The following is a 15,289-nucleotide window of genomic DNA, read 5'->3' as shown; positions in this document are numbered from 1 at the left end:
CATCGTTCTCGAATGCAGCAAACAGCTTGTCGATACAGCATTGCCAGCAAAACTGATGGAAAATGATAAGGTTAATGCTTGTGAAGTGAGGTTAGCATCACGAAACAATGTGAAATGGATGTCGACGGCGAAATCACACGCTGCAGGCAAAATGGATGAATTCATCAAACACATGGGCTTAATTGATGATCACATGACTACAGATAATTGCAGAAGGCGGCAGTAGATGGTTGGAAGACCCAAAGAAACTCAGGAAAGATACATTCAGGACTGCCATGAATGAAAGACAATGACAATTAATTTCTGACAAACAGTTTTAACTATCATCATGAGATGTCATCTGAATTGAAAATAGGACCATGAAAAACAGGAATTGAGTGATCGAACACAACCCCATCCCCCCTCCCCCCACAAAGAAAGACAACACATTTCTACCAAGCAAGAAATTTCAGAAGAGGTAAAGAAAAAAAAAACCCGCAACAACAACAACAAAACCTGTGCATTGAAGCAGAGCCTGTCTTGTGAATATACTGTGATTCCAATTGTTGAGATCGACGCAAATAACTGTCTCTCATAAATTCTTCCACAAATAAGGAAACAAGGGAATAAAAAAAACAACTAGGAGGCACGAGACAAGCTATTGACAGACTTTTCTACACAATACAAAAAAAGAGACTGGCACTCGCCCATCACCGCCGGATGAACTCTCCCAGCTAAACGCATCACTTCCTTAAAAGTGACAGAAACCAGCCTGCTGGTATGCTGGTTACGTAATACGAGGTTGAGGCACTTTTGGGTCATGTGAATACCTCGCAGATATTCAGAGAATCAAAGAAGATGAAAAGTCTGGCAGGTTGAAAATGTGCTTTGCTTTGTTTTGTTGTTCTACAGCACCGAATTTATCCCAGGAAATAAAAACAAACCACCTCTTCTTTCTACGGTGTATACACTTTTCATCACAAATCCTACACCATACCTTCTTTACAACTAGAAAAAGAATAACAGCAAGCATTACAGATTTCGCTTGCGATTTTACGATACACCTGAATCAGAAAAATATTGAAGTAGCTCAATTCTTTCTTTTTAGGATAAACCGTTTCAATTTCCATGAAATTTCACTGCAACTGCTTTAGTACTGTACAGCCTCTTGGTGAGGCCAGGACTGAGCAAGTTAGAAGGAGATTAGTCTTTATTCGTTCCAACACATTGTTCATTGCAGATTGATGAATTCTGAAGGTTTGTCACGACAGTAAACCTTTGAGATGACGTATTGGAACTTCAGTTCTCGGGAAGAAAAAAATGTGAATTGAGATTTACTGTTGATATTTGATTACTGGGAGTCAAGTATCAAGATCTGAGTGTTGAGTTCTGAGTACAGTAATGTCAGTTGAACACTGTGGGCACTCACTGTAGTATGAAGAACTCTTGACATAAGTCAAGAAGGAACGTTCTCCTGTGTTATTCAAGAATTGGTCAGAGAGTATACTGCATATTTTTGCCAAATATACAGCCGTGTTGAGATTTTTTTTCTATAATTTTTGAAGTCAAAGTGAAAGTGAAACGTCACTGTGCCAACGTACGAATCTATTTCACACACTTCTCCAACTGCATTCTAGAGAGAAGAAAAGTGACAACTTGAAAACTTCCTTGTCGCATTGTTGCAAATTTTTCTGACGTTGCGGATGGTCCTGAGTCACCGTGATGAAAATACAGGAAATCAAACATGGCAGATGAAGAGCACGGAACATTTAACTGGCACTGTTGTTGGTGCAAACCACAATGTTTACTGCCAAATGATAAACTTGTATATTGGGGTCGGTGTACTTCACTACCTATTGTGACACGAACTGTCGGTAGCTAAATATCATGAGTGGTGTGAGGTGAAGCAGTGTGTGTATTACCTCCAACAGTAATCTCTCTCAAAAACGCATCCACCAGAAGACTTTTTTTTTTTTTTTGGCCCTATAAGATTAGAGAAGAAATGGCAGGAAAATTGTAGGGCAAATATTGTGGGTGTAATGCCAAAAGGGGTTGTTTGTTTGCTCCGTTGGGGCATGTAAATGTTTTTAAGGGCCTTCTGCCGATGACAATATCATGTTGGCAGTGTAGGGAGGGGGGATTACAAGATTACAGGCACTCTGCGTCTGGTCGGAATCCTCGGAAATCCCGTTCCCATGGACACAACATCCCCTCCCCGGTGAATGTGAAGTCAACAGACCATGGTAAATTCTTCCCATCTGCGCGCTTACCCATCCCCCATTTTGGGAGCTGGTGCTTAGAAAGAGGCGAGCGTGAAAAGAAAGGAGAAAGAAGAGGATAATGAGTAGGAGGAGGAGGAGGAGGGGAGGTGGTGGAGGAGGGGAAGAGGGGAGGAGGAGGAGTGGGGGAGGAATTACAAAACAGTTTTATGCAACTGAAAAGTGGGCCAACCAGATGTGATTATATGCTGGCTAACATGTGTGACAAAGCTCTGGTTGGGTGGGGGTTCATCTCCCCTTCCCTTCCCTTTCCCTTCCCCCTCCCCCCCCCCCCCCCTCCCAATTAAGGAAAAGTAGAACAAAGAGTCTAAGAACTTCATTTGGTCCAGGTGAGCACCATATGTTGAGGCTTACTCTGTGGTTTGACTGTAACAAAAAAAAAACAACACTCCTGAAAACGACCTAACATACAGAGCCAGGTTTCGTCAGTGTCACGGGAGCAAAACAATGCAGGAAGTTGGGATGTTTCTCAAAGTGGCAACTCGGGTCAAGATGGCCTTAAAGCCTGACAGCTGATGAAAAATGATTAGAACAAGAAAGACGTATCTATTCACTACCTTTCAATTGCATGACAGCTGACGGAAAATGATTAGAGCAAGAAAGAAGTATATTCACATCCTTTCAATTGCAGTCAGTCTTTAGAAGACAATGTTAATGGAAACACTCCACATGTGGGTAAAATATGCACACACACGAAAAAAAATAGTAAAAAGAAAAAGAATGAAATCAAGCGAGACAGAGAATACTGGATTATTTTAAATCTCTGGGCATAAAGAAACAAATGAGTGGAATTAAAAAAAGATACAAAAATAAAACCATAAGAGTGGGTAATGGGTAGTGCACAAAAAAAAAAAAATTATATGAGCCTTGATGTCAGACTATTCCACACCTGACAGACATCGGTCTTTCATTGGGCGGAAGCTTGTGGGGGAAATGACTGGCTTTTTTTAATGCCAAAACTGTGTCGCCCATCTCATTAAACAAAAACTACACTACACCAAACATGCAACTGAAAAGACAACACACATGTGAACATTTGTGTGTGTGTGTTTATGTGTGTGTCATGCATGTTTGCGTAGACAATTTATATCCCTTCTATTCATCAAGTTTTCAACATGGGAGACATGTTTCTGCACAAACCAAATATGATCTGATTCAGAGGACGACCCAACGTGTTTCAGGAAGTGACAAATTGCCACGATGCACGGTGGGCAGATTGCGGGAATCCCTTTAGAGCTAAAAGCTAAAAGCACGAACACGTTTTTCTTGTCGATATCCGGCTGATTTACAGCTCCCCTCCAAGAGAGCAACACCCTGTGAAGTAATGCACAAGTCAGTATGGCCTCACCCCACCCCCCTCCGACGTGGCAGGATCTCACTAGCTGTAAATCACAACAGAGATTTCATCGGCACTCGAATGTGCTCGAAAGTTTTACAGCTTAATTGCCCGCTGCATTGATTCGGTAAATGTCACCTGTAGACAGACACAAGTCTAGGAAGTGATTCGTTTACATTGGTAGCTTTACCCCTGCTGTACGGCAGACGAGTCAATTTCTTATTCAAAAGGGCCCCCCCCTCCCAAAGATCCTTATTACAATTCAACCCCCCCTCACCGACCACTTTGCGCACTCCGCATTTCCGACATTTTCGGGGGAGATTTGGGGATGTCCACACCCAGACACTGACGTCGCCAAAAATAGCGTAGGGCCGACGAGTTGACAGCTGGGCGAAGTCACATTGGACGTGCGTAACTTGCGAGTCACGTTTGAACCAAACTTTGTGGCGTAGTTGCCTACCCGAGGGGCAGGAGTCAGCAATACTGTATTGCCTTTTCATCCACTTATATCAACTTATATTAATCTATGAAGCGCAAAATATATGTGCATTTATACTGCTGTGCTGCAAGAGCTCCTAATTTAACCTGTGAGGTACAAGTAAATAAAAGGAGCTGTTTGGTTTATCTTTTAAAGTCTTAATTCAAATTTTGCTATGGCCGGGAATTTCGTACTACAGGCATAGGAGTGGATTTTGTTTTCTATTTGGGTATGTGTGTGAGTGTGTTATGTGTTTGCTACTTTGGTGTATTGTAAAATTGGAAAGAGTTTGGAAAGATGACAATCTAAGACTTTTGAAGACCAACTCCACTTCAAAGCATCCCAAGGATATTTATCATTATGAGGGCCTACCACTTGTTAGACATATTTTTCCTGCCCCTCCCATGCATCCCTCTTTCCCATTACAATAGTCCCACACATGCCATTTGACGTTGCCTGATGTTGGGAGCCAGTCTACTTTCTCACCTTTGCTGTCGGTCTTGCAGAGGATGTACTCCTGCTCGCCGCCGATCACGTTGTGGTGTTTCATCCAGAAGGAGATAGAGAAGCGGTCCGTCAGGTTGTCGGGCGGGGCAAACTGGGAGGGAACGATGACCGCATCCTGCACCCCGTCAAACTGGTAGATTTGGTCGCTCTCATTGCCCGTGTCCGTGGTCAGCTTCTTGGTCCACTGCTCGCCAGCGTTGGGGCGGGGAAGAAGATCGTAGCTACCCGCCTCAGCATCTGGGTATCAAAATGATTAATTTCATACAATGAAAGATCAGCGGATAATACCAAGCAAATAGTTAATGTTGTTGTTGGGGTTTTTTTTGCTCTAAAATTTCAATGTTTAAATGATTAGAAACATTGCTTCTATGTTTGAATTCCTTTTGCTTCACATTCACTTGCCCAATTTCAAAGTAACCTGCTGGTGTCTGGCCACTCCTAACATTTGCTAGTAATGCTCACTTTCAATCTGATCATGACAGTCCTGCATTAGAACCATAACGGAATCATCAAAAACCTTTTGCAAGCTCAGGTGTTATACAAATTATGAGCAACACACAAAATCTTACTGGTAATTTGTTAGACTTTGTTCATATCACATCTCATCTCTCAGCATTTCTAGCCAGTGTCAAAACACTGCCCAGTTGACAATTGATAGCCTGTCCAACCGAGCAATACACTATGATAAAAAAAAGAAGATTCATTCTTCCTTTGTAACTCAATCTTCTTTTACTTTTTTTCAAACAGTCATGACATATTGATGCATTAATGCAACTGAGTCCATGCCAACATTCAGACATTCCACAGCCAACTTGATACCAGTTACAAGAATTGCACTTTTACACATCAAAAAAGGAAGAATCATTATCATCATAATCAATCAAATTTCATCTGCAAATGGGAATGGCCTTTTCAAGAGCTTATCAGTGTCTGGCTTGCCAAATCCCTTCACTTCCACAAAGTTGAAACGGTCATTCATGGTCAGCGAGGTTATGGCCAGACAACGTTCAACAACCTGCGGATTCGTCCGTCAGGAAAATGCACATCTGATAAAGATTTCTTTACTGTTCGAGTCTCACTGACAAAATTTCGAAAAGAAAAATCCATCTCAATTTAACAACATCTCAATCTGCCCTCTTCTAGTCATTCACCTGTTTGTACACATATTTCCATGAGTTTGATTCATATAAAAATAGCTTTCAAAAAGTTACACACAAAAACATATATGTGTCATTTCAATAGGGGGTGGGGTGATGTTTTACAAAATAATAAAAAAAAAAGGTATGCAACTGATTTTCCCATTAAGTTTTATTCAATGTCCAAAAAAAAAAAATCACTAAGAGTTGTATTCAAAATTGAAAGAAAAATTCCTTTGTCACTTATCTTACTTGCATATCAATGGCTACTTGAAAATGTCTGCCACAAGTTTCATTTTCATTTTTCAGTACTCACTGCATAATGTGCGCTGGGACTGGGTGGAGTACGTCTCTCGGTCGCAGCCAAACCCGATGTGGTCAGTCTGCAGCGCCACGGTGGTCATCAGCGAGGAGCTGTTGCAGGCGAGGCGGCCGCACATGTCCAGGTAGGCCCTGGGTGCCAGCTGGACGGACCGCGAGCCTGGCGGGTACTCCATGCGCTTGGGCACCCCCTTCCATCCGGGCTGGCACTCTTGCGACACGTGGATGTTGACGGGCACCGTGTCGCTGCACAGGCCGCTGCAGTCGCATGACTGAACGTGGAGGGTGTAGGTGGGGCCGCCCTCTGATGTCAGTGGCTCAACGGCAGAAAGACGACCTGCAAGAACAACAAAAACATCACGCTGATTAACTCTTCTTACCAAGCAAAACTGAATTTCATAATCACAAGCATTTTCTGACCTCAGAAAAAAAAAAGTTACAGTGTAAAGGCCATGTTCACATTTGTAACAACTATTTGTGAATTCATACACACGTCTTCAAAAAGTTTTGAGTGTTGCCCTGCCTGACAGGTGTCTAATCAGTGTAGCAGAAGGATTCACAGGTTTCTAGACCATGGGTGAAGGGAAGGAGAGATTCATTGTTATAAAAGAAAAATATGCCAGTCACTCCTTCAAATTCCTAGACATCAGCAAAAGAGCGAATCATCCATGCAAACTAAGAGATGTCTTGCTAGTCGGCTTATCAGGTTGGAAAAGATGGTTACAAAAACACAGTATCGACTACATAACTGGAGGAAATATTTCAGAAAGCCAGGAAGAGGCTTAATTCTTCTTCTTCTTCTTTTTTTCACCATGTTTGCATAATTGAGATGAATACACATGTTTCCACCTCATTCGGTTGACAGCGTGGGTTGACACATTAAGCGCACCGACTATCAAATAAAAAACGGTGACAAACTTTTTTTTTTGGATGATTTCGACACCTGAGGATGGCCAGGAATTGACCAAGATGATGTCCCCATCTCCATGACAGCACATCAAAATGACATCCCCCCCCCCCCCTCTCTATCTCAGGAAGGGTAGCACTGACAAGGCAATTTTTAGACATTGTAGCAGAGCTCTATATATACAGCATCATCATTAGTGAGATGATTCTGAGAGCAAATTTTGCTCCGAGGATGCGGACAAACTTGATACCGGAAAGAGAATGCTCTCCCTTGATGAGCCAAGATGAAGATGGATGATGGTGGTTTGGGGGTAGAGAAATCTTTCTCATGTATCATTTAAGTAACTCATCCATGACAACTCATACCATACCTTTCAAAGTACAGAATATTCTCTCATGAGCCCAGAAAAATATATATATTATAAGATGGCAAACAAATAGATGAGTATATTACATTTGACTCCTCCTTGTTTAGCATGAATACATTTTTTGTTCTTCATCACGTTTTATCTAGGACTCTGCCTTTGAACAAAACATCATCCTTACCAAATCACAGTGGTCTCTCACATGAGACTGCTCTAAGTTAATGCACATCAGTGCCTTGGATGTTGATGCTAATTCATGCCTGTGCTTTTAATCAAAAAATGTAAATGTTTCTTCCTTTTTAATGCACAGAGAAATACACATTAAAACTAGTTTCATGTGGAATGACTAAAGACCATTCTGAATGATTTAGAGGCCTGTATATGTCACTGATATACACTAGCATAGATTAATGTCTTTTCCTTTGTGCTGTAACTTCACATAAAGGAAGAATTTTTTTACAGATTCAATATTTCACGATAAATCAATTTACCGAAGCTCCAACGGTTTTCAACTTGCTATGCAGTGATTCATCACCAACAATATGATAGGTCTATATCCATAAAACCATGGACCTAAAGAGGTTCATGATAAAACCAAGTAGAGAAACTATTCACACATTTTCTATTTCAAGTCAGAAACTCCCATTCCACAAATGCACTAAAATGTTTCATACTCCAAGTTGTCTGTTTTCAATTTCTTGCAATGACTTTGTTTAATGGTTTGCCCTTTTTTTTTGCATATTCTCACGAGCATATTCTTGCAGCTGGTGAACGCATCTCTTTTTTTCCATCTTCCAAAAGGTACCATCAATGGCATAAATCCCAGCGATTAATCAAACAATTCAATCAATTGTGGTATTTGATAGTTCTTCAACCACCTCTCTCAAAGGGCCCGGGAGAATTAACCCTAACAGGTTTAAGAAATTGAATCCTTCCAATAAAATACAGCACAAGTTCTCCACTGCTCTTTTCACCACAGACTAATTTAGATTAGCCTTAGGTCAAGCCTCCACACAGTATGCGACTAATGAAAACTGACTTTGGGCAAACTTCAACACAGTCTCAACATTCAGACCTAAGCTTCTTGTTGCAGTTGTTAAAAAGATCTTGAATACATCAAATAAAAGAAAAAAATAGTTGTTTGCATTTCATATAAAGCAGCTAGTATACAAATTTAGTCTGATGCAATATTGGGTTGATACTGATCTAACTGAAAATAATTGATTGGGATTGACTTTATTATGAAATTACTAAATGGCAGCTGGCAAATGAGATGAATAAAAAAAAAGACAATACACAACACACAGGCTATGACTAAGACTACTTGTCATGACAACAATGTGGATTCAGATGACACCTTTAATGCAATGGGACATATTCCAACTCAAAATTTGATTGGATACCACAGATTTTGAATGGTCTACTTAATATCCAATCACATTTCTGAAACAAAACAGTTTGCTTACTAGAAGGTGAAATGGAACTTCAAGTAAAGAGCCACTTCTTGGTTAAAGTGAAGTGGTTGTTAAAGTGAAGAAGAATGTAATTTGATAAGCAAGAAAGAAAACAGAAAGGAAGAATTTAGCTTGGATGATAAAAGTAAGAAATCAGTGAATAAATACCATTTAACATATTTTCATGAAACACAATAATGGGTATAACCACATATGCAAATTAGATAAGGGTGTGATGTCATATGTTAATAATTCTGTCATGGGTTTGTGAAACCAATAGAGTTCACATTTTGGATCAATAACTGTAACTAATAACCATTTATCCTCACTAAGTCATCATCCATATCACTGTAACTCTCTACTAGGCTGATGTAAAAGTTACAATTACTTCTCTCTTATTTCTTCTTCTCTAGTTACAAATATTATCCAAGAAGAATTCAAAGAACTGTTCAATATTTTGATAGTAATTACTGAAAAGACAGAGAAAACTCCGGTAGGGTGAAAAAAGGACTGACACTGGAGGCTGCCTGGGGAGGGGGGGGGGGGGGGGTTAAGTACTGTTAGTATCTCCACATAAATGAATGTGGATAAATCATGTGTCATACCAAAGGAATGCACAGAATTGTTTCACGATGTACATGTGACTTTTTGCCTCAGACAAAAATACATGCATACTACTTATAACTGTAATTACACATCCTTCCAGAGATGGAACCTTCTTGGCTAATCTCTTAATCTAAGTTCTATGTACTGCTAATGCTCCTCCAACACACTTTGGACTGTCAGTGAGTTATCAAGGTATCATTCTCATGACTGTTCTGGCAAGGGTACAGCTGCTTTATGCCAAAGGCCCAATCAACTGGCACCTTGACAGGGCAAGTCTGTAATCTCTCGTACATGTCGAATCCACCCATTATCTCTCTAGTAGCAGTCATTAACAAATTACAACTCTTTGGCAATGCCTGGTATACATTGCCAAGTGGAAGGAGGGTGAAGCATCTGACAGTTAGTCTTGACAAACTAGATGCATTAATGCACCGCGAGATTAACTAGGATGTTTATTGAGAGAGAAACTACTTGGCATGTGAACTGGAAGGTATCCCACAAGCATTTTTACCTCAACTGGAACTAACCATGACAAATCCACTTCCATGAATTTTTAGAAAAAAATGTCACATCGTACCCACTTCTGCTCCTACTTTTACACTTCCTCACACACAATTTTGTTTCCTTTCAAGTTATCATTACAAATCATCAAATACAGTCAAAGTAAATATCTTGATATAATCTTGTCAAACAGTAATAACACAGACAAAGTCAGTGCTCTGCCATTAAAAGCAACAATATACAGGACTTGAGTGACACTGGAGCACTAAAAGGGTCTGCATAATAAAGACTATTCACAAGAACAGACTTAGTCAACACAATTTCCATCTCAACTTCATCTGATGGGGAAGATACGGTCCTCTTACCGGACCTAAAAGCAACAAGTTCAACCTACAAGGAGGATGCAAACATCGCCACGACAACAAGCCACGAAGAGGGGTGGGGGGAGGGGATGGGAGGGGAAGGGTAGGAACAAACTCGCCATACATCTAAAGACACGTTGTTTGGGCAAAGACCCACTTTCTGTCCAAGTACCCCAACGTCTCTTTGCGTATCAGCCACTAAGTAAATATCACGCTCCCACTTCAAGTCCGGTGGCTAGACGATTTTCTCCTTCGATATTTTGTTTTTTTTTTTCTTCATTACTGCATCTTCCCCCCTCCAGCGTCCATTTACTTGTCAATCTTCAAACTCTTCTGTCTCTATACAATCTGATGATATGCTCGCATTAGAAAATAAAGAGAGGAGTGTTAGGAAGTTGGTGTTTGATCTTATGCATTCTCTCTTGATAGATGCATAAAACACTGTACTATGTGTATGTGTATGTGTATATATGTGAGTGTGCATATATATATATATATATATATATATATGCTATTGGTATATATATACTCACATATATGGAAGTCAGATCCAAGATATACTTTTATACAAACAATGCTTCCACGAATACTTCCCTCAACACATCAAAGTAAGATTTCAATGACAGCAGTTTCTTTTGCCTCTTCCATTTGTTCCTCTACTAAAGCACACAAACAAATTTTGTCACAAGGAACTTGCTCTATTATAGGCTCACTTTCATAGCTGGATTGCTGTACTTGAATTTCTAGTTGTCATTATGTTTTCCTACCACCATACTTCCTTCTTCCGTTTATTCCCTGCATAACAATTTTAACTGTCAGACTCACATGCTCTGCCACGCACGACCTTTCCAAGTTTTTTTTTTTTTTTTTCATGAGTTGCAGATATTAACTCTGCATGCAGATACGTAAGTGTAGAGATGCATGTGTGGTAAGTGCATGTGTGTGTGTGTGTGTGTGTGTGTGTGTGTGTGTGTGTTGCATATATGTGCATGTGTATATGGATGTGGATATATATGTGCATTTATGTATGTGTGTGTGTGTGTGTATGTATGTACATTATATGTGTGACTATGTGAGTGTGTGTGTGTATATATATAGATATATATATATATATATATATATATATATATATATATATATATATATATATATATATATTTGTCTGTGTGTGCGTGTGTATGTGTGTATCCAAAATGTCTACCCTCCCCAAGTGTTTGTCCGTCACAGCCAATTTCTGAATCAATGACTCTACCCCCGAACCTGTCCTTGACTAGAACAGGACACTACGGCCGACCTTCCCTGTACCCGACCTCTCTCCTCTCCCCCGAAACACAGCTCCTCGGTGTCACAATCAATCAACGAATCGTCTGCACCACGATCGGCGCAATTACTCGAGAGCATCATTTTTTTTTTTCTCCATATGCCTTCGCGGAAGCAGGATACTTTAATTGGCCAGTTCTGCACCTTCTTTCTTTGAAAATCTTGTGATAACACCAAAGGATTATATGAAATACATTATAAAACATATATTTGTACTTCATTTATCATAATCTATAAAAATTCATTTATTCCTGCATATTTGTATACTATGTTCCTATCTACCCATGCTGTTACAATACATTGACATTCATCATCGCATCGTTATCTAGATCTATCCATCAATTGCTGCAGCCCGTGTTTACAGGCTAATATGCTGTTTTATCCATTCAAGCTCATCGAATTCGTGGTTGATGCAGTCATACTTCACTTACTTGTAAATTTTGATTATTCAGTGAAAAGTTACTCTTATTCTGAAGAGTTATTTTGACATTGCTCTCACATTTAGTTGACTGTCTTACACAATAAATGTTATGATAAAAAAGATTGAACCAGAATATCTCTGAGCCGGTGCAAACAACCTGTAAAAGTTGTGTAATGTCCAGATTGCTATTAAAATCAAGAGTCAATTCCATGAAAATATATCATTAACTGAGAAATTCACTGGAAAACAAAATCTTTCATATATTGAGACGGATTGAGTCCTCAAAATAAAGAAGGCAAGAAAAAAACAGATGATTCAAAACTATTGGGCCTCAAGTTAATCACTGAGAACAACTCCTTTGAGTGCAAACAACCGTTCCCATGGCAACCATCAACGAGCAAGAGGACCTGGCAGAAGGACTCTCGTACGAGAGGCGAAGAGTTCATTGCCCTTGTGGAGAAGGCATTCCTTTCGAAAAGTGCACACAAAGGTGTGTTTAAATGCATCCGCGGCTCTTGGTTGGGGAGTTTGTTCTGTCTCCTAAACGCTTCTCCGAGGCCCGTATCTGGTCCACTTCGGCTCCGGTTACACGGGCAATGTCGCAAAGAATGCACGCCTGCGATCTGTCAACATCAACACCACGCCTATCACGGGTCCGACGTGAGCCCCGACTTTACGCTTATCACATAACATACACCTCATGTGAGATGTCAATGGGATGTGTGTGTCAATTTTCCCCGCAAATCAGGCAAATGGAAGTCCGTGATATTTGCCTTTCTACTGGTTGCAAGCATCCATGGCATGAAAAAGAAAGAAGGGAAATGAATGGGAATGAAGGAATATTCTTAAATTAATTCTGCTACTGCAAGCTACAAAAATCTGCTGGGGAAATTATGCTGTAATTGCAACCTGAGTAGTGATGCTGTAATCTTATTTACATTGACTATTCTACATTAAAAAAATAAGAGGCACTGTTCCCTTCCCGTAGGGTTGATGGCATAGAAACAAGTGTCTCGATGTAATGAAGAGTATCGCCCATGGGGAAGCGCTCTGCTTGCATGGCGGAGCTTAAAGCCTCTGTGTGCAAGGGTGTCACATTACACTGTCAGTACATGACAACATGCTAGTCACGAATAATTTGCTTGGCATGCAGTTAAGACACCTCTCTGTGAGCATTGTGGGCAAAATCTGAGCTTCATATCACATAATCGCTCAGAAAATTATAATATTTTTTTTTTAAAGTGAATATATATTAAATATTTAAGTTCATCATATACTCTATCATAATCTTACACATTCATCTCTCTCCTTTGACCATTCATCATATACTCTATCATAATCTTACACATTCATCTCTCTCCTTTGACCATTAGACAAGGGATCTCTATGCCTTATAGCAGCTGTATTGTGGGTGGTATAAAAAAACGTAAAATTGAGCGGCATTTATGTCGCAAATGGTTTTAATCCCCTTGTACTGGCATGAAATTCTTGTTTTGTATTTGGTTACATAAGATTTTGCACTGAACAGAACTGAAATTCCATAAAGCAAAGCTTGCTTGTTACATGCATCCCATTACGCAAATAAAATTTCAAAAGCAGGGATGCTGTAGTATTCTTTAGTGAGGTAATGAAGAGATTTGTATTTGATATTAGTTACGTTCAGACGGTCGTCCTTAACTTTGAGGATAAGCTCATAGTAAGTATGGGGCACCAAATGTCACATGCTCTTTTTCATCACAAAATGGCTGTTTCGTGACAAAATTGTCTTTTTGATGACACGTGACAGCATCAAATTTCATCAACAAGACAATTTTTTGACGAAATTGTCATTTTGTAAACATTTTGTGATGAGACTGATGCCGTCACTTGCCAACAAAAAAAAACAATTTCGTCACGAAAATTTCATTTTGTTAAAAAAAAAGAGACCATGTGACACTTGGCACCCCATACTCAACTACGAGCTTAAATCCTCGAAGGATCACCGTCTGAACGTAACTATTTTCAGGGAGTCGCCTGTAGAATCAGGGAAACTTGGAAGCTGTGCTATATATCTATTACGAAAATTTCTACCTTATTTGTGTCTCTGTCTGTGGGTGATGATACATACAAGGAGTAAGAAAATGATTTATTGCACTCAAGGTGAATGCCCCTCTGTGTTTAAGTTCAAATCACGCTCCTCACCGCTTTAAGTGAATTTTTTTACCCCCACCTTTTTCAATTCAAGGTTGATATATATTTTCATATTTTTGACAGCCGCTTGTAGCAAAATGAATGATTTCTGCAGCTCCTAACTTGATTACTGCAAATTTCTCTGCGCAGGCAAAAGCGTTGCGGAGTGGCAGCTTCACCCTTTATCTGTACCTGATGCTCCTGGGGGAGCACGGAGAGAGAGCAACGTTGGGCTAAGCGAGATTTCATAAAGCCCAATAAATTCAAACACACGACTTGTGACAACTCTTGATCCCGAGGAAAATTACGGCGATTCGCCCCGTTCTGACATCGAATTGATGAAGGAAGAGACCCAAGTGGCATTATGTATACAATCTACAGAGGAGCAAGCACTAGGCACCGGGGACATGAGAGAAAGACAAAATATTGTGACTCACTGAAAAGGCCAAAATCCAAATTTAAACTACACATAGAATAATGCCACTGGCACCCTTTAGAGAGGAGGCTTTAAAAAAATCATACTTATGATGAATCACTGTTGCCCGTTAGGGCATGTACTATGACTATGTGTAGGACCACAACAACAACAAAAAGAAGAAAATGGATATGATGTTTTTCTAAAGAATTGCGGTATAATCATGCACTATTTCCTGAACAACAGCACTCCCCCCCAAAAAAATACTTTCCCCTAAAACAGAAAGTAAAGGTTAAAGAAAATAAAATTATCCCACTGCCCGAGCGAACAAATCAAAATAAGTGTCAATGGTGGAAGTGTATAATCTGGTCTCTTCGGAGATCCTTACACAATTCAAAAGCACTCTGCTAAAGTTCACATTTCGTGTGTGTAATGAGTCAAATGCATTCTGACAAAAGATTTATTAATGTCCACGACATTTCAGAGAGTTTTCTTACACCCCACATAAAGTAATCTTTTTCATCATGAATTATATATTTCTCTTTTTGACTGCAATATTGATGGATTACTGCTACTTTGCCAGGAGTTATGTTGACTAAAAAACAGATTAATTAACTCTTGAGAATAAGCTAGGCCCATGTCTAGAAAATAGAAAATCAAGATGAATTATTGATACAGTATTCCAAATAACACAAGGTGACCATATAAGTGAACAAAAACTAGCAATGAAATAG

General features: G+C 39.7%; 1 protein-coding gene across 1 annotated transcript in view; it reads right to left on the bottom strand.

Moving 5' to 3' along the window:
- Nucleotides 1-15,289, bottom strand: part of LOC139745491 (calsyntenin-1-like) — a 132,597-nt gene that overhangs the window by 16,489 nt on the left and 100,819 nt on the right. The window contains exons 4-5 of the mRNA XM_071655884.1: nt 6,032-6,373; nt 4,559-4,816 (exon numbers count right to left, since the gene is read on the bottom strand). Coding sequence (XP_071511985.1) covers nt 4,559-4,816; nt 6,032-6,373 — 600 coding nt within the window. The remainder of the gene's footprint in view (nt 1-4,558; nt 4,817-6,031; nt 6,374-15,289) is intronic.

Source organism: Diadema antillarum, unplaced genomic scaffold (assembly GCF_040938485.1).
Source record: "Diadema antillarum isolate AM-2024a unplaced genomic scaffold, OU_Dant_1.0 seq00001270_RagTag, whole genome shotgun sequence".
NCBI lineage: Eukaryota > Metazoa > Echinodermata > Echinoidea > Diadematoida > Diadematidae > Diadema > Diadema antillarum.
Note: the sequence above shows the minus strand (reverse complement) of the source record. Positions and strands in the feature narration are given on the sequence as shown.